The following is a 21,047-nucleotide window of genomic DNA, read 5'->3' as shown; positions in this document are numbered from 1 at the left end:
CTGATCCTATGTTCATCATCTAGTGGAGCTTAATCGCAAACTGAAAATTAGAGCTTGTTGAAGTTTTTCACGTGGAAACTTTTTTTCATTGAAAATTTGCCCTTTTGCAAAAAACATGTCAATATTTGTGAAATTTTCCATTTTCACTACATTTTCCAAGATTTATTTTACCAATATCCTCACCAATGTTCTTTTTAATTATAAAAATAATTTTCAGTCATTAGAATTTTAATTTATAAACTTATTTCACCAGAACAGTGTTTTCAGCAAATAAAAAAATTGGAAAAACATTTTGAATACCTTTTGAAAATTATTTTAGTAAAACACATTAACAGACCATTCCACAGAAAACAGAAAGTGGATCCATTTCAAACTATGTGGAACAGAAAAAAATTCAAAATTTCAAAAATGTTGGCAAAATTGTTTTTGTGGGTTTTTTGACCAGTCTCTCTAACAGCTGTAGTTAAGAATGTAGGTGCACCAGAGTTTTTTGGTATGACGATTTCATTATAAAGGGTTCATCTGCACTGTTAGCAGGGCTGGTTCCAGGCACCAGCCGAGCAAGCTCGTGCTTGGGGCAGCAGATTCTAAGGGGTGGAATTCCGTCCAATCCTAGGGTGGCACAGCCACCCCTTTTTTTCCTTTTTTTTTTTTTTGGTTCGCTGCTCTGGCCACCCTGTAGGGGGCAGTGGCATGGAGGAGGGGAGCGCCCTGCTGTGAGCGGGCTTCACGCTCCGTCTGCCCCAGCCAGTGCCAGGTCTCGAGCAAGCCTGGCAGCCTGCGTCCTTTCCTCCCCATCGACCTTCAATGCACCTGCAGGCGGGAGTGGCATGGAGCCCTCCTGGCAGGCGCCGCGGTGGGAGGTGCCGAGGCCTGGCCACCCCCTTTCTCTCTCTCCCCCGCACTCTCTCCCCCTTCCCCCCACTAGCTGGGGCACACACTCTGCTGCTCAGGGCACGTCTGCAGCACAGGGAGTCCCACTAGCCAGCGCGGCCAGGGGAGGCAGCCGCGAGCCACCAAGTAAGTGGCACTGAAAGTTTGCACCCTGGCTCTGGCCGCCCTATAGGATGTTTTTTTTGTCTTCACCACTCCGGCCGCCCCACACGTGTTTTTTTGTTTTTGTTTTTGTTTTTGTTTTTTGCTTGGGGCTGCAAAAAAGCCAGAGCCGGCCCTTACTGTTAGTGATGGAAATGCTGTTTCAAGTTATATTTCAAGAGACATTCCTGGTATCAGAACAGGAAACCCAATTCTATACTATTGTTGCTGAGTAAAACTAAATATAGAAACATGCACATAGAGGAACATATCCCTTCCATCTCTGTCAAAACTGTCATCAAACAATTCTGTGCTTTATAGAGAGAGAAATCTTTTTACTTGTTTGTTTTGAAGATTTTCCATCCCTTTGGGACCCTTGCATAGAAAGGTAAAAAAAAAAAAATGCACCTGATGTGGTGGTAATGACAAAACGCTCAAGAGAGAGAGGGGTCTAATTCGTGAACCATTCCCACTGATTAGAGTCTGGATGAGCACAGATACTGCAGTCTTCCTTGTGTGACTGCTACATATTGCTTGTTTGTGAATCAAAGAAACTTGACTGCAGTAGACCATGTCGTTTATGAGGCAATCTAAATGGGAAAGAGTCTGAAAGGTCAAACTACAATAAAGTCTTTGAAAGAAAGGAAGTTAAGTGACAAGTGAGCAGTGACATACTCACCTGTGAAGTTTCAGTTATGAATGTAGTTACCTCCCTGCCCTGTCTCCACAAAACAGACTAAGGTACCTGGCTTCATGAATTTAAGAACCTGGCTGAGATACAGAGATTAAAAATAACACTTCACACCTACATTTGAAGCCAGGTTCCTGGCTTGCCAAGCAGGTCTCCTGGACCTAGAGTCTATTTTTATTGACCTTCCAGGCATACTGCAAGACCTGTCCAAGTACACAAACTTTTGCCTGAAAGAACCTAGGGAGCAATGTATATTGGAATATTTGCTGACAATGTGCCAATTTTAAAATCTGTTGTTTAACCATTATATTGTTAAGCTGCTTGCCAGTCAAGGTGGGCAGCTGGACCATAAAATGTTTCACTTCTCTGTGGGTTTTTTTGCATATTTTTGTAATCAAAATCAATAAATAACTTTTCTAAAGTTCAAGGTGATGGTGTATTCTCTTATAAGTTAGCAAGACTGACTGTGTTTACAAATGAAAGTTATGGATTGCTAAAAACAAGCAGTTAAACTGGAAATTGCCTGCAATTATGGCCAGCTCTGCTGCTGGTGCTAAAATACGTACGTATTAATAGGCAGAGTGATCTACTCTTTAGAGCCAGGAACTCTTGGATTCAAACTCCAGTTCTTCCTCTGATTTGTTTTCTTGTTTTGGGCAAGTCATTCAGGCGAACGTTTACAAGGTGACATCTGATTTTGGGCACCTTCATTTTTGTGTGCCAACCTGGGACACTTTGGGTCTGATTTTCAGAAGTGCCGAGTCCCCACAATTCTAGTGGAAGGCAACTGGAACAGCAGATGATGAGCACCAGTATCTGGTCTATGATGAGCACCTAAGGCCTGGTCTACACTACGCTGTTAAACCGATTTTAACAGCGTTAAATTGATTTAACGCTGCACCCGTCCACACTACACTGCTCTTTATATCGATTTAAAGGGCTCTTTAAATCGATTTCTGTACTCCTACAAAACGAGAGGAGTAATGCTAAAATCGATATTACTATATCGGATTAGGGTTAGTGTGGACGCAAATCGAAGTTATTGGCCTCATTATTTTACAGTAGTTACCCACAGTGCATCGCTCCAGAAATCAACGCTAGCCTTGGACCATGGACGCACACCACCGAATTAATGTGCCTAGTGTGGACGCGCACAATCGACTTTATAATATCTGTTTTATAAAATTGGTTTAAGCTAATTCGAGTTTATCCTGTAGCGTAGACGTAGCCTAAGAAAGAAGCACACAGGCACAAAGGCCACTGTAGAAACTGTTCAGTGTAACTTTTGTTTCTCTTTCATTAAATGTAAAATGGGAATAATAATGTTTACCTACCGCTCAAGGGTGTTATAAAGATGAGTTAGTCTTTGTAAAGCACTTTGCAGAGCAAAGTATTCAGTATTATTATAATTCAGAACATTGTGTGAACACTAATATCCAATTATACCTAACATGCTTTTGTATACTTGGATATAAGATCTGTTCAATCAATTCTTTCATTAAACATGCAATTTCATTTTCTTCAGCCATTAATACAATAAACACTCCACCCTTCTGGTAAGCTATGTTTCATTCCGATCTTGACAAGAATGTGTTTTTACTGCTTAATTTTGTTTCCATAGTAACATTTCATCAAATAAATACTGTAATTGCTCCTCAGTTACAAAATTGTTACCTAAAGAAAACAATGTTTTCCTCTCTTCTTGCCTCTCCCTCACCAGTGCATAGTTTGGGACTGGGACTCCAATGGCAAACATGACTTCATCGGAGAATTTAGTTCGACATTCAAGGAAATGCGAGGAGCAATGGAAGGGAGACAGGTAGGTGCAAACCCTGTATAACATCTGAATTTCCTGACCAGATTTCAAGTTGACTTGCCCCTTATGCAGTTCCATTGACTTAAATGGAGTGTAGGTTAGTATAGAATTTAAGCCCACCTATTTATTAGATGTATCAGGAGAGTTTCATTACAGTTCATTGTTGAGTCCAAAATTTGACCTGGAGTACAGTGCTGGGTGCCCCTTGAAAGACTGGAGGTGCATTTTGGTAGTTTACCCAAACCTGTTTGGTTTCATGGAGGATGGGTCCATTCAAGGAGAATAGGTCCATCAATGGTTAATTAGCCAGGATGGGCAGGGATGGTGTCCTAGTCTCTGTTTGCCAGACGCTGGGAATGAGTGACAGGGAATGGATCACTTGATGATCATCTCTTCTGTTCATTCCCTCTGGGGCACCTGGCATTGGCCACCATCAGAAGATAGGATACTAGGCTAGATGGACCTTTGGTCTGACCCAGTGTGGCTGTTCTTATGTTCTGAAATTGATCTGGAAGTTTATGAAAATATTGATCTTACTTCTCACAAGATTTCAAGAGTTTCTTGGTTATATTTGGAGGGGGAAGTGCAGTAAGAGTAGCTTCTCCATCCTCCTGCTTTTGGTCTTGACCAAACCCAAGTGTAGAGAAACTCAAGAGTGAACACAAAACAGAAGGTTTGCTGAATGGATGGATAAAAAAGTTCTGATTTTGTCTGAACCAGTTCATCTCTACTAATAGGTAATCTGTGTAAGCTAACCATTTTCATAGGAAGTGTCATGAGAGCTCATAAGATTTGCCATGAAATCTCTTGATAATTCACTAGTATAAAAATATATATTATGTGCTATCTGTAAAATCCCTGCATTGTTGCTTTGTTGAGAAGTGGTTAACCCACAGAAATGGGAGCCAGGATTCTTTCATTCCTTTCTCTGCTCTGTGCTTGAATCTATAACTTTGAGCAAATCTTCTGATAGGGATCTTCTTTTCATAGATGCTGGGTGCCTGCAGCTCCCATGGAAGTCAGTAGAAATGCAAGTGCTCAGCACTTTTGCAAACCAGAATATAAATAGTCTTTCTGTAGTTTAATTTATGTAGTTGCATAATGGGGATAATGACATTAATTTACTGGGAAGTTGAGTGGCTTAATTAATCGATATTTGTAAATCCACTGAGATCCAGGGCTGGTGCCAGAGGGAGAAGAAGACAAAGCAGTGATGAAGTGTGACATCACTGGCAGAGCAATGGTGGGGCTTGATTTAGTTAGTAGATCTTATGCGTAGGGTGAGATTAAATGGGGAAGGACAAGATTAGCTTGTATTTAATGCTGTAGAAGAAGAAGAGCTAGTGGTGGGATACAAATAGAGGGGAAATTTGTTTGTAATTATGAGCCTGGAAAATGATCCTAGCAACAGTGGACTTGAGGGAATGGACTTGAGGGAAGCAATGTAGCTGGCATCGGGGCCAGACAGGAAGGGATTACTGTAGTTGAAGAACAAGACTATGAGAACCTAGGCCAATAGCTTTGGCAGTCTAGACAGACAAGAGAAGAAAGAATCTTTGACATATTATATTGGTAGAAGCTGCAAGACTAAGATACAGTCTGGATTTGTGGGCCAAAGAAAATGGACCTAAAAGACTGTGATGATGGCAATGTAATCCACAGTAATAGAGGTATGAAGGAGAGCGGAAAGTTGACTTGGGTTTTGTGTTCAATTTTGACTCTTTTGAGCTTATGTTACCATCTTGATTTCTCTGAGGAAATGCCAGACAAGCTGAGATGCGGGTTGCATGGTGGGAAGCAGTAGATAGCTAGCTTAGTGGGTTGTTGTTGAAGGTATTAATTGATGCTTGTGGATAAGAGCATCTACAAATGGGGTCTAGCGAGACAAAAGCAGGAGACCAAGGGCACAACCTTGGGGAACATCCAATGAAGAAGCAATTGGAAGATCCACCCAACAAGACACTGAAGTAGCCACTGGAGAAGTAGGAGGAGACTCATGAGAGGACAGAGCTGCAGAAACTGATGGAGGACAGAATTTTAAGAATCAGAGAGTGGTCAGTGGTGTACAAAACAATTTGAGAGATTAGGGAAGATGAAAAGGGACAGCCCTGAGATTTGGCCAGGATTGAGTCATTAGAGATTTTACTAAGAGCAGATACAATGAAATGTGAAACCTGTGTTTGGAGCAGGAACAGGGTAGAATCAAGGATGGTCTAGGATCAGTGGAACTCAGTGCATCAGTGTGTAAAGCACAGTCTATAATCTTGAAGGCAATGTTGTTTCCTTTAATATTAGAGTATTTATAAATATGTAGAAAACGCCCTTGAAATTCCAGTTTTTTATTTTCATTTAAGGTAAAATTCTGACCCTCATGAAATCCATTGGATATTTTCCATGTGGGAGTAATTGGTTCTTAAATTTCCATTTTAAATGTTTTGTTGTGTTCTTATTGTACGCTGTTAAGATGCCTAACCATGGGTACATTAAAACATTGAGTTATTTCCCAGCCATGTTCCTCAGCAGGCATTACACTAAATTAAAAAATCACTAATGGTTTCAGCAGAAACTGGAGATGGGTTAAAGTTAATTGGAATTTCTGAGCAAGCTTCTTATCCCTCCCAGGGCAGCTGACCTTCCCATCACAAGACTGACTTATTAGCAACACTCAGATCCAGAAAGTTGCCAGTCTGCTTCTGGGAAGGATATTTGAACTAACTGACCAATCCTGCAGTGCCACTGCATATCCTATTATTATCTGGACAAGATGTTCTGAAAATGAAAGCAGCAAAAAGGGGAGGTGCCACTGTTACTGTAATTACGTACCCAATACAACTCGTCTCTCCTTCTAATTCTATTTCCAGGCAAATTTCTTTCTTTTATTTATAGTCATGCAAGTCTAATCATATAAGTTCTATCAGCTGCTGGAATGCAACTGCAAACCAATCTCACAGCCTGGGAAGAGAGAGAACACTCACCTGATGGCCAAAGACCTTTTATTGGTTGAGTGTCATTTTTCTCTCTTTCCTTGCACCTTTCCCCATTACTTGCCCTGCCTTTGCTGCCAACAGCTCTGATTGGAAATCATCATGATGTAACTAACCAGTTTCTTATTAATTACAGTTCCTAAGAGAAAATTTAATTATTACCTCATTAATAATTCTACTTCTTTATGTCGGTGGGAGCCTCACAAATTGAGGTTGATGGCAGTTATTGAAAATGATGAATGATTTGGCATATCTAGTTTGAGAAGTTGTCATTTCCTATTATTATTTAATCCTAGAGCCATTAGTGTTGATAAATTATCTGTGTGGGAATTAATAATGTTGGACCCCTAGACTGCTGGCCGTGTTTTAGTGACTGCTCTAATAGAAATTTCGGAATCAAGCTGAAAGTGCGAAACAAACTTGTTTCACACTTTATATTAAGGTTCTATTTATAAATAAGGTTAATAAATGGCTAACCAGTTGGTACAGAGTCTAACAAGAGAGTAGGTTGCTTATAACATCTGCAGATGTGTTTATAGCATCTGTGCTATAACACGTGACTCATGTTTGCAGTATACTTCTAACATCTATCAGCCATTTACTAACCCTTTATAAATCATTTAAATGGAGCCTTAATATGGAGCCTGATCCAAACGTCCTTACAGGGCCAAATTGAGTCAGTGGAGCTAGATCCACTTACACCAGGGTTGAATTGGTCTCATACGTTTTAGAGCAATTACTAGATTGCATTGGTGCATGTCGAAAATTAATCATAAAGTGAGTTTGAGTGGAATGAGAGCTTTCACAAAGAGGGGGCAGGTACCAAGCTGAATAATATTAGCAAGGCCAGCCTGGTGAAAAAACAGCAGCTTTAAGTAAATGTCTATGAGCAGGAGAAGGAGCACATAATAATGGCCAAATGTGTGCATCCCTGATGGAAATTTCTTCAAAAGAGAGATGCTCTGTCACCAGAAATGACACATACAAGAATTATCAGAGACAGTCTGAACCATAAAGCTTATGGGAAGGCATCAGAGACATGGGATCCATAACATCCAGGCTGACCCAGACGGATTAATGTAGTATTCTGTGCTATGAGGGGAGAAACAACAAAGAGCAATTTTACGAAGTTCATTTTAATCCCCAGCATGGTACGGGGAGAGTTGTACTGTCACAGGCTTATGAAGTTATTAAAATCATTTCCCAAATCTCATTCCCCTTATATGACAGGCAGACATCGCACATCTCAAAACAATACCTCTACTTTAAAGAGAAAGACTCCTGTTTTTACAGCAGATGCTAAACATTATTTAGGAGAACGCATATCAGGGTTGTTTTAAAAAACTGAACCTCTAACAAACATCTGCAAAACATATCCTGTCCCTCTATTTCACCTTTCCTTGAGTCTTATCATTCCAAAACTGTCCCTTCACAATTTAACCATAGCTTTCATCTCAATGGCCCCAATTCAGGACAGGCACTTAAACACATACTTAACTCTACCCTTATCCAGGACAGCATTGATTTCAGTGAGATGTTAAGTACATGCTTAAAGTTTAGCATGTGCTTAAGTGCTGTTCTGAATAAAGATGCTTTCCTGAATTGGGGCCTATATTGTGCCGTTGTTTTATAACGTTTATTAATGCATTAAGTAACCGAGCCACTTAAAAAGCAGAATGGAAAAGAATAATAAAGATTAATTGGCAGAACTGTTCACAGTTGAACTGGAGGAAATCCTCCTCTAATTAAAAATAAAATAAAAATCACACAATTTTGAAAATAGAGGCAATAGCACCAGATGGATTGGAAAAAAGCCATAGAAACATAAACCACCTGGACCCTAATGCAGTGGGAGAAATTATGTAATAGAAAAATCTGTCTCTGTATTTACAAAGAAAAAATTAGGGAAGGGAGAAACCTTCCTACATCTACTATCTCCTCTGGCATTTCCACAAGATTATTTAACTCCCCCATAGAATTTCCATTGTATGTGCCTCATTCATTAGAATGTTCTGTCAGACAAAACCCTGCCCTCTCTCTCTGGGAATTCCAATATATGAGGTTCTAAAGTGGTGTAGGAGGGGGCCTCAAAGCCCGCTCAAACGTCCCCCCTCTATCCAAACTCCTGAATGTTGTCCCAAGCCCTTCAGATGGTCAGGGTTCTACTGCACTGGCATAAGTGGGCATGTGTAAGACAGTAAAGCAGTTAGTGACTTTAGTAATGTACCAAGGCAAGTCTCAATTTGCCCAGTTTTAGTAGACAGCTCCACTTCTCTTTTTAACATCAGAAGGTCAAATCCACTCAATGGTCTGCACTGTCAGAAGCCAGGCCCTTGGTGGCAGAAAAAGGGGGCTGCAAAAGCACAGTGCATCAGTAATCTTCAGGCAGCCAGCACAGCCCCAGAAGTGCTGGCTACGCTTTAGCGTCTTGGTCAAGAAAACAGAGGATGCACTGATATTTACTGCAGTCTGCAGCTGCGAGTCTCCTGTGGAGCCCTGGCAGAGATTAAAAGCAGCCAGCCTACCCATGGTGGGCACCCCCAGCAGATAGCAGTGTGCAAACACCACCTGTCCTCCTGAGGGGAGGCGGGGAATGTAATGACCCTTACTGGCACAGAAAGGTGCAATTTGAACCTTGGGAACCAGCAGGAATGAATCTGCCCTGAAAGCAAATTGCTCACCTGGAGTCAACAGGATGACATATTAAATAGGACATTGACATAATAAAGGGTTATTTTTTGTCTCGGCAGCAATTCACTAAAAGAAAGAGGAAATTAAAAATAAAGAAATAAAAAGGGAATTATTTGGAGAAAATACACATTGATGATGGTCCATTTTGGATGAGTGTCACCTACTCTGGCTTCATACTTCATATTCCTCACATGCGTTTTCCTGGGGTATATCTGATGTGAGCACAGGCCCTAAGTGAAAACAAAAGCTCTGTGTCACAGTTTCTCTTGCCTCAGGCTACATGGAACCCCTTCAGTCTGGTACCTTTATTGATTTGATATATTGGCCAATGCCATTTCTGGAAGTATGCTGCTCAAAAATTCTATTCTTTAAATGTGTACATTTAGGAAGTTTTCTTGACACATGGGCCAAATGTAGACACTGTCTCTCTCCTTTACATGTGTATGGGAAGAAGTGTCTCAGTGAGACCCATAATTTTTCACCCCACTTCTGAGGGGTTGGTAGGGTAAGAGAAGGAACATTTGAGAAAGCAAACAATGCCCTTTATTTCAGGGAGTAGTGTCCCTTGTTGTGGTGAGCTGGGTCTCACACTTCAGAGAATGGAAGTTTAGAAATATGACTACCTTACAGGTGTCAGCATTATTTTGCCAAATTTCATGGAGGGCAGGGGGCAAAAAAGCGGGGGAAATCCAAAAACACAATCTGGTTCAAGTTTTCTTAAAACAGCTCAGGTTCACTTAGTTGTTTCCCTCAACCTGGATTGCTGCTGAGGTTTCTAAAGAAACCTCAAACCAGGCTACATTTGGGTTTTCATTATAAAATCTTTTGCACAGCTCTTGTAATAAACTAGCAGGAAGCAGTGAAGTCATATTGCCTCCTGTTTCATGACAAGAAAAGAGTTCACAGAGCTGTCAGGCATATGGCAGAAATGTTAACTGGCACACTATTAGAATGATGAATCTAAGTTTTACAATGGTTAACAATAATGTCAGAGTATAGACTCTCGTATTAGTTACCTCTCAGCTGAAAGGTTAATTTAAATGATGAAAATGAATCATTAATAAACGTGAAGGATACCATATCAATAGCAGAATGTAGGAGTACATTAAAAAAACAAACTTGTCTTAGCAGTGAAAGCAAAATATTCAAAACAATTTGCATCATTTCTTACCTGTCAAAACCTGTGCTGAGAATTCTGTTCCCCCAAGAAGAGCTGATGACACGGCAAGGATTAAATAAGAATTTTAGAAAATGGTGCTTGTCATATAATCAGCTCCTGATGTGTAAATGTGGAGCTCTGGGGTCAGATCTTGGCAGGTAGGTAAAGGAGAAAGTGAGTTTTATTTTAAAATTGTCATTTTTAAGTCGACCCACGATCTGGGAGCTTAAACATTTTTTATTTTACAAAAGCTTTTCAGTTCACCAAAACGTCATTTAGTGTATTTACCTGATGAAAATGTATTCTTCCCTTTTGTTTGTTCACTTGACAGGAATTTCCTAAGATGATTATTTATTTGGCTTGTGAGATCAATTGATCAGTTAGGTTTTCATTGCCTGTACATTTCATATTTTAATAATACTTCAGAATTATCTAGAATATCATCCATAGATCTCAAAGTGCTTTACAAAGCTGGGTAAGCATTATTATCCACATTTTACTGCTGCACAGAAAAGTTAAGTGACTTACCCAAGGGCACACTACTATTCTATTCTGTATGTTCTTCTACCACCCAAACCGTCATAGAAGCTGAACACCTTCCTGAAGTGCATTAAGCACTGAAATGCCTTAAGTGACTAATGTCTATTATGTGTGGTTCATCCTCTTCCCAAGGGAGAATTGTATGTACACTGTACTGTTAATTTTTCAAAATGCATATACTGCTATGAGCTTATCCTGGAGAAGGCAAAGTCAAAGAAGTACATCTTGCACTTGGAGTGGAAGGTGGTGAGGTTTGTGATGATCTGTTTGGTGAAATTCAATATCAGAGTTGGGATTAGAACTCCTAGCTCCTACATTTTGCCCTCTCCACTAGACACCGCTGCCTCCATTGCAATTGGTAAACTAAGCAATTTCTTTTTATAAATGCATCCAATAAGTTTATAGGATAGCTGCTACCAGTGAAGATAGTTTAATGTAAAATATACTCAGAGACGAGTGATCAATTTTTTTGCATTGCAATTACATTTCTTCCCTCTACTTTGCTGCCATCTCCTGTCATGGAGAATTCTGTTAGATTTTTTTGGGAGCCTGAACTATCCTCCTGAGAACAGAAAAGCAGTTGCTGGAGAATTTCCCAGGAACATGTGGTCCTGTGTCTGCCTGTTACCTCAGTTGGAAAATTCATTTCACAAGACAAATAAATTGAGCTGTAGGGCAAACTAGGCTGCAGGCAGCTGTATTTCATACAGCTTGGAAATATTTTTCTTGTTAAACTTTTTCTCTTTCTGTTATCAGCTAGGTCACCTGTTTCCAGGAGCCACAAGATTAGGAGTGCAGTACAGGGAGCACAGTTAGCCCTTGGTGAAGAGAAGGTCTCACATTGCTCTAAAGCAATATCCTTCCCTTCCCCATTAGATATTCTGAGAGAAATCCTGATTTTGAAATGCTGAATATTCCAAGTAATTGTGTAATTCACCGGTGAGTGTGTGTTACAAGGCCTCCGCTGTGCTGATCCACAGAGAATATGAGTTGTTACAGTCCCTCAGTGCAGCAGCTTGGATCTTTAGCTCAAAATAAAGCCACTTATGCTTTTAGTTCTGGAAGTCCTGAGTTCAATCTTCACTGTGTTGGCTAAGATGGTGGCTGTCACAATTGCTTTTAGGGCTTTGCCTAAAGACTGTTGAAGTCAAGGGGACTATCTACATGCTTAAAATGCATCACATCCTTAAGAATGGATGTGCAGAGTATGCAGAGTCAGGACCTAATTAATTATTTCTTCCACAAATGCACAAAATACAGTAACTTCAAGCCAACCTCATTCAATTTAAAAAATGGCCCCTTTTGTGGATGGATTTTTCATCTTGCCTGGCGCCATGTCAGTACACACTCATTTCCTGGAGTGTTTCCCCCCATTTTAAAAAAAACGCTCCTCAAATAACATTAAAGACAATATTTTTTCAAAGCTCAGACCCTAAGTGTGCATATGTAATAGCTCATGCAAAATGGGACATATGCAGACAGGTATTTGCACATGCAAATGTGTGTTATGCTTGTGCAGAGGCATGTACGCATAATTTTGAAGGTACTAAGAGTTCAAAGTTTGAACGTTTGGTCTGTCTTAAACTAGCAAAACCAAGTAACTTTTAAGTTGAAATTGATGTTTCTGCTGCAAAACATTTCAGCTTCAACAAAACAACATATTTCAACAAAAACAATTTAGTTGAAAACATTCCAGCTAGCACTATGTGGCAGTGGTTATTTAATCTCCTTCTTTTACGTACTTAGATTAACTTCTTATTTTTAACTTCTTATTTTCTCATGCTATCTATAGCATTTAATATTGCACTTTCAAGGATCTATTTACAACAAAAGGGGTTGAGGAAAGTACTTCAATCTCAGGTCTGAATTGCTGTGTTCTTAGTCATTTAATGCAAACCCTCAAGGTTATATTAATACAGGGGTCGGCAGCCTTTCAGAAGTTGTGTGCCGAGTCTTCATTTATTCACTCTAATTTAAGGTTTCACGTGCCAGTAATACATTTGAATGTTTTCAGAAGGTATCTTTCTATAAGTCTATAATGTATAACCATCTATTGTTGTATGTAAAGTAAATAAAGTTTTTTAAATGTTCAAGAAGCTTCATTTAAAATTAAATTAAAATGCAGAGCCCCCGGACCGGTGGCCAGGACCTGGGCAGTGTGAGTGACACTGAAAATCAGCCTGCGTGCCGCAGGTTGCCTGCCCCTGTATTAATACGTAGGGAGTAATGTATTTAATGTCGAGTATCAGACAATTTCCCCCAATCATTTTTATTTATATGTGGAGCCACTTTTTCTGAAATGATCTCTTTTTAAAAACCTTCACATGTAAAACCTGCATGTGTGTACACAGATCTGGGTAGTTAGATGTCTGTTTGAGTACTATGCATATATTTGCATACCAGAAAGTAGGTGTTTGCTCATGGCCTGGGACTAGGTTAAGATCACTCCTTGTACAGTTAAAGTTTAGCCGTCTTTGTCTTTGGACCATTTGATGGGGCTTAATCAACTATAGAGAACATACCATGCAACCTTAATTAATTCAGTTTGTTTACATGAATTTTCTTTCATGCAGTGATTGGTGTTTTACAGGTACAGTGGGAGTGCATAAACCCCAAGTACAGAGCAAAGAAGAAGAGTTACAAGAATTCAGGCATTGTCATTCTTAACCAGTGCAAGGTACCGGCATTTGAAAGAATACTTTATCTATTCCTCCTCCCAGTTATTAATACTGTATCTATAAAGATTTTTTGGAAATGGAGCCAACAAAGAAAATCTAAAGTGTGGAGCTAAAAATTGTAACCTGGGAAGGGCAAAGGGAAGCTATTTGGGTTCTGGCAGTCTGTCCTTTCTTAGGCATATCGTATAAAAAATACAACAAAACTGTCATCAGAAGCTGAAGAAGGAAGCTTGAGTCAGAACCTAGGTTGAGTTTGAGGGGCTGAAAGCTGTAAAAACATATTTTACCTGTAAACTGAGTGCAACTGATATGGAAATCACCAATTTTCTAATGCCATATTTATAGATTCACTGTTCAAAGGAGAGCATTACTATGGAGAAGCTGGTCATTACCCCATAAAAAAATATTGCACTGAAAAAAGAGGTTCAACCACTTCGTTACATCGTACTCTCCCCAAAATTACATCTCTTTCTTTTAGAGTTTAGAGTGACTTTTCTGAGAGCTTACAGTAAATAGGTTAATTACATTGAGTTAAAATTAATTTTAAAGTGGTTCCTTTCAGAAATGCTGCACCCTGTGGTCATTTCCATTACTAGATGGAAATGGTAGAACTATCGGTAATAATGCAGAAGAAGCAGAAGGGTTCAATAAATATTTCTGTTACGTATTTGGTGTAGCCCTATCATGTGATGAGATCACTCTTTTCAATCCATAGAATGTAAAGAGGATGTTAAACAGATACTGCTAAAGTTAGACATTTTCAAATCAGCAAGTTCAGATAGTTTCTGTTGAAGAGTTTTAAGAGAGCTAGCTGAGAAGCTCACTGCCCTGTAAATGTGATTTTTCAATACATCTTGGAACACGGGAAGTTCCAGAAGACTACAGGAAACCTCATGTTGTGCCAGTATTTTAAAAGGGGAAATAGGATAAGCAAGGTAATTATAGGTCTGTCCGTTTGACACTGATCCCATGCAAATATGTAGCTGATACATGACTCGATCAATAAAGAATTAAAGGAGGGCAATATTATTAATGACAATCAACATGGTATTATGAAAAATTGATCCTGTCAAACTAAATTGATACCTTTTTTTGATGAGATAACATTTGGTTGATAAAAGTTAATAGTGTTGATGTACTTCGATAATGTGTTGAACTTGGTACTGCATTACATTTCAATTTAAAAACTAGAATGAAATAAAATTAATATGGCACATATTAGCTAGATTAAAATTTGTCTAACTGATAGGTCTCAAAATGTAATTTTAAATCAGGAGTCCTTGTTGAGCAGGTGTGTTTCTAGTGGGGTTCCATAGGAATCTGTTCTTGGCCCTTCACTATTTAACATTTTTATCAATAACCTGGAAGAAAACATGAAATCATTGCTGATAAAGTTTGCAGATGACACAAAAATTGAGGGAGTGGTAAATAATGAAGAGGACAGGTCTATAACACAGAACGATCTGGGTTGCTTGGTAAACTGAGTGCAAGCAAAAAATATGCATTTCAGTACATGTATATGTATAATGTACTTTACATATATACATCTAGGAGCAAAGAATGAAGGCCGTACTGAGGACTGGGGACTCTATCCTGCAAAGTGGTGACCCTGAAAAGACTTGAGAGTCATGGTGGATAATCAGCTGAACATAAGCTCCCAGCATAGGTGTTGGAACTCAGGGTGCTGCAGCCCCCCTGCCTTGAAGTAGTTTCCATCATACACAGGGTTTACTGTTTGGCTCAGTGGCTCTCAGCACCCACACTATAGAAATAGTTTCAGCACCCATGGCTCCCAGTGTGATGCTGTGGCTAAAAGGGCTAATGCAATCCTTGGTTACTTACACGGGAATCTTGAGTAGGAATAGAGAAGTTATTTTACCTTTGTATTTGGCACTGGTGACACTGGCGTCCACAATTCAAGAAGGATGTTGAAAAACTGGCGAAGATTCAGAGAAGAGCTACAAGAATTATTAAAGGATTAGAAAACTTGCTGAATAAGTGATAGACTCAAGGAGCTCAATTTATTCAGCTTCACAAAAAGTAGGTTAAGGAGTGACTTAATTACAGTCTGTAAGTACCTACACAGGGAGCAAATATTTAATAATAGGTTCTTCAGTCTAGTGAAGAAGGTATATCACTATCCAATGACTGTAAATTGAAGCTAGATACATTCAGACTGAAAAGAAGGAATACGTTCTTAACAGTGAGATGAATTAACCATTGGAAAAATTTACCAAGGGTAGCGTTGGCTTCTACATCACAGACAATTTTTAAAATCAGAGTTGAATATTTTTCTAAAAAATCTGCTCTAGGAATTATTTTGGAGAAGTTCTCTAGCCTGTGTTATACAAGGAGGTCAGACCAGATGATCACAAGGGCCCCTGATCTTGGAATCCATGAATGTCTGTCACACCTGCCCCACTCCCCCGCCTCTCCTCCGCTCCCCCACCCGCCCCTGTCCAAATGATCTTAAGAATGAAGTAACTCAGACACTTAAAACTTCCCATACACTAACAAGTCACTGAAATCTTGTGCCAAGGCTATCTTTGAAGAAAATGTTTTAGGATTAATTGTCATTTGTTGCCATTAATCTTCATAATGGAAAGTTTCTCTTTTAGCAGAGGCTGACAGATAATGTTCTTTTTCAGAGAATTCTGTGAAAAACTACCCTCCTTCAACATTTTCTTAACCTTAAGTGTCCTGCATAGTGACCCTATTGGGCGAGGGAAGGGAATTAAAAAATCAATTGAATCTCATCTGGGATTAGACACTAAAATGTTGTAACCATAAACATGTGACTATTACACAGTGTTCCTGTTAAGCAGAGTTAAGGTTGTTTGGGTGCCCTAAATATCCATACCTTAACATATTGGGATTTCTTTTAAATGTACCCTTACCGATGAATTCCCTGATTTATGATGTTTGTTTTGGGGATAATTAACACATTCCTGTAATGTGTTGTACCCTAAATTGCTCTCAGTGTTAACTCCACCTTAACATAATTTTTTTTCTGGGAACTTTAAGGTAAGTTTGCCGATTGGGGGGACTTTAGAACTTATTTCATTCTACAGTATTTAACAATGTCTTTGTCAAATAACCAATGAAGAATGCATAAAACCAAGTATTTCGGGGAATAAAGGAGTAATAGAAATGGAGCCCCTCAAAAAAGGAAAAATACTACAGCTGTTACCCAGGGTTCTTTCAACTCAAAGCTCTTGGTAACTTTACTCCGTGCAAGGAGGTGTCAAGAAATAAATCAGGGGAGACACGGCTGTCCGACCGATAGATAGCCGGCACAAACAGGACAACACAAGAGTGCTTTCACTTACAGCTAAACTTTACTAGTCTCAAGCACTTACACATGTCCACAACAAGTTAGTAAAACACCCCCAACCCTTGATAATTACCAAAGTTGAGTGTGGCTTTCGAGTGATACAGTGGCAGCCCGTCTGCCGCTGGGGAACACAAGATGCATCCAGAGGGACAGGCCAGTCCCGAAACAAGTCCCACCTAAAGAAACCTTGTTAAGTAAGCAATTTCAAGCAAGAGGTTCCTTCTGATTATTGATTAACCAGGTGAGGGTCTTTCAAGAACTTGCAGCCTTAAGACCTCAATAGACATTCCTGGGGCATATCCTACTCTTTGAAAATGCACGTACCAGCAATTTTAACTCAGTTCTGATCAGGAAGGACATGGAGTCAAGCTGCCCTTTCGGTGGCACCCTAAATCCTCCTCCTCTCCTGCCTTGGTCAAGCTGAGACTTGCTTGTAACAGCTTGCTGACTAGGCTGTCTTTAACAATAAGCCGTAGTGGTTTCAGGCACTTTACTGGTTTCCCAAAGTCTCCCCGTACACAGCCTTGTAGAATAACTAGTGTGCACACAATCAACATTCCCCAATCCCTCCTTCCTGTTGTTGTATAATACCAATAAGCAATCAAATATGCCATACAATGCAATTATGCATCCATACATCAAAGTTCACCACAATGGCCATATATGTGATATGTTTCCCTTCCCATTCTTTCAAAGTCATATCTCTGAATTCAAAAAAATGCCTGCTCCTCTCTCTTAAATCAATGGCAAAATACCCATTGACTTCAGGCAGAGGAGTGCTATTCTGTTTTCTCCTTGATGTGCGTAAATAATTTTGGTGGTTTCAGAATGGTTTGTGATGCTTTCTCTTCTTTCTTTGTTCCTCTCTTAACTTAGCTTTAAATCTCTCCCTCTCTCTCTGATTTCTCCCATGCCATTCCCACCGATGTTTTATTTTTCCTTAAACAAGCTATCTCAAAGTCTGGATCTTTTAGCAATACACAGTTCATCTGAATGTCTTTGCTTTCTTATTTCCAGATCCACAAGATGCATTCTTTCTTAGATTACATCATGGGTGGATGCCAAATACAGTTTACAGTAAGTGTTTTCCTACTGTAATTTCCTTTACCTTAATGAAAAGAACTCTCTTTAAACACTAAATTCATCACTTTCACGGTGAAAAAATGATCTGACCTGCCATTTTGTAAATGTATTAACAAATTGCTAAACTCTTCTTGTAAAATATTTTGTGACTATAAAATAAACTATGATCACAGTATGATTTTTCAAACATGTAACATTTTCATTTTGCATGTTACAGCAATACCAGTCAGACCACAGCAACTAAAGTCCGTAATATATACAGGATCAGATCCTCAGTTGGTGTAAATCAGTATAGTTTCAGTGACATGAATTGTTCTTACACTGTTGTATGAGAGCTGAAGATCTGGTCTAGACTCTGGGTCAATAGCTGTATGTGTGGGTCATCACTGAGAATGTCATATGATCATTCTTGTCATGTCCAGGCTTAAGTCAGTTCCGATTCAGTATGACCTCTTGGCCAAATTTCTGGTTGAAAAGCTCTTGGGACTCCATGCTTTCAGTGAAATGGTTGGAAGAATATGCATAAATGTATGAGGACATAAATGCTAGCTCTGCTGAGGTTGCTCTGGTACTGGGGAAAAAAAAGTCAAAATGAAAAACAATCCCTCAGCCAGAAGTGAAAGTATCATAAAAGACTTACCTGTATGGGGCAGGGCCTTGGGCGAAAGGGGTGGGGGGCCTCAGGCAGAGGGGGCAGGGCTGGGGGCCTCCCCCAGCCAGCCCATCCATGCTGCCTGGCCCGTACCAGTCTACTTTCACTTCTCAGCCAAATATTACATACCGACCTACACCCAACCACATCTAATTCTTGGACCTTTCAGGCCTTCCACTTCCAACCCACTATCCTTGTCCCCAGGTACTATTTATCTAAGTATCCAGTACAATGATTGTCATAATTTTTGCTACATCACCATTTTTAAAAGGGACTCAACCTTGCTCCAATTTGTTCATGTGAAATTTTTTCACCCGCTGTCACTTTTGTACACAAATCATTTAATTTTCTCGCACCAAAAATGTCATTTTTTCACCGTGCAATTCATTCACATGCAAATGGATTCATCGTGTGTACGTTCTATCATTTGCACTTTCAAGTGCACAGAAACTGTACACAAGTAAGGGGACAGATACTAAGACTATGCCATGCCATTTAGTTTTGGAATTCATGTCAGTGATTTATTTGTAATCAGTGCAGAAACACATGCCTTTTTTAATGATCTAGCAGCTTGCAGTTAAGATGTGCAGAGATGTTTGCCTCTGCATTAATTACTTAGGCTCCTACACTCGCACTTGTCAAAGATGGCTTGCTGAAACACTATAGATCTATGAAATCCATAATCCTGTAATCAGAAAGGTGACTGTGTTTTCTGAATTCTTGTACACCATTATGGAATGTTAATGTCAACATAGAAATGAGCTCTGATAAACCACAGTGATATATTGCTCTTTTCTTTGCTAAAACAGAAGCAAAGTTCACAGACTCGTAGTAATTCATCCAACCCTCTTTTTGTTTTAGGATTAATTACGTTTCCTTTGAGTTCATGCAGTGTACAGATAATACAATGCAGCTGTGATCTGAAAGGGCATTTCATGGGGGGAGGGAAGCTAGGATGCTAAGCATAGGTTTGGGAATAAAAAGCTATCATATAGTGTTCCTGCTAATTTAAAGCATTAATAAGAGCTTTTGTAACATCATGCTGTGTGCTCTTGGGATATGTTGTTCATCCATTGGGGTTACATAGTTCATGGTTAGAAAGAACATCTTAGAGAATCAAGAGTAAACTTTTTTTGTTGTGTTTTTTAGAATGACTTGTTGAGAAACGTTCTTCTAGGGAATTTTGTGATCAATAGCGCAGATTCCACTTGGTTACTTCTGTGAGGCTTTTGTTGCAGAAGTCTGTATCAGTGATCTGACAGAGTTCCCTCCCAGGTGTGAGAAATAGTCAGTAGAAGTTGGCAAAATGAATGGGTTTACAGTCAGAAGACATTCTCTTCACTTTAGGAAGTATGGCAGAAAGGATGTGTAACACCCATTTTAAGAGCTGGAACTGAAAGAGTGTACAGGACTGCTTCTGGGTCAGATAGGTCAAGACAATAGGACAAGCTGATAATTTGCTGACTGACCTGGTAGAAGGTTAAGCAGGAAATTATCAGTGCATTAAAAACACTTTTACATAGATTATGAAAATCTTCCTAAGAATGTATAATCTTTTGCTGTGGGATACCCATATTGAACAGTGGGGGTGATGGAAGTGCCAACACCTGGGACATTTAAAGATGCACTGGACCAAACACAAGCAAATATGCTGTAGGGAAAAAATCCTGCCTTGGCAGGGGGTTTAGACTAACAAATTCCAGCCGTAATTTCTGTTTCTTTCATTTAGAATCAGAAAGCTTCCCCACATGCATGCAGACTTGGTCCTGCCACGCAAGACTGAGTGCCTTATATTGTCAGACAGGAACATGAGGAAACTAGAGCTGCTACATGCTGCTGTTTTGGAACTGTTGCAAAAATCATTTCGGCTTTCCGTAGAAATCTTTCTCTCAGCAAGAGGCACGGTCAAAACTGAACCTTGGCAACAGAATGCATCAGCATATGAGTGGCATTGTTGTTGCTTGTGGAAGGTTATTAGTAGCGCAAGAAAAGAGAACTCATCACTCATTCCCCTCATATCCCCAGAGGTGCATTTTTTAAAGCTTAAAAGCTTTTAAAGACCTTACTGTGTTCAGAAAAAACAGCTGATCTTATGCTTTGCACATTTGTGGGTGGAGCTGTAGTTGTAGTTAATGATGGAAGAAAGAGAGAGTATTCCTCTTCTACCCAGAATACAGTGTATGGGGCATGTGTCTCTTTTGCTGATACCTGCTGAGAAGATTGTATCATGCAGCAAAACCATAAGTTTAATAAAAGCATCATAATAGGAAGTGAGAGTATTCACAGTCTGTAAATACACAGGCATTAAGTGAATCTGTACTACAAGGACAATTTCCAGTAAAGAAAAGCGTTTCAATCAGGTTCCTGCCTTCCCACCCCCAAAA

At 39.6% G+C, this 21,047-nt stretch overlaps 1 protein-coding gene across 4 annotated transcripts in view; it reads left to right on the top strand.

Annotated features, from left to right (window-relative positions):
- CPNE4 (copine 4) overlaps nt 1–21,047 on the top strand; it is a 429,510-nt gene that overhangs the window by 356,936 nt on the left and 51,527 nt on the right. For all 4 annotated transcript variants that reach the window (XM_030551103.1, XM_030551101.1, XM_030551100.1 and 1 more), the window contains 3 exons: nt 3,447–3,545; nt 13,507–13,593; nt 17,946–18,005. In XM_030551103.1, the coding sequence (XP_030406963.1) occupies nt 3,447–3,545; nt 13,507–13,593; nt 17,946–18,005 (246 nt within the window). The remainder of the gene's footprint in view (nt 1–3,446; nt 3,546–13,506; nt 13,594–17,945; nt 18,006–21,047) is intronic.

Source organism: Gopherus evgoodei, chromosome 2 (genome assembly GCF_007399415.2).
Source record: "Gopherus evgoodei ecotype Sinaloan lineage chromosome 2, rGopEvg1_v1.p, whole genome shotgun sequence".
NCBI lineage: Eukaryota > Metazoa > Chordata > Testudines > Testudinidae > Gopherus > Gopherus evgoodei.
Note: the sequence above shows the minus strand (reverse complement) of the source record. Positions and strands in the feature narration are given on the sequence as shown.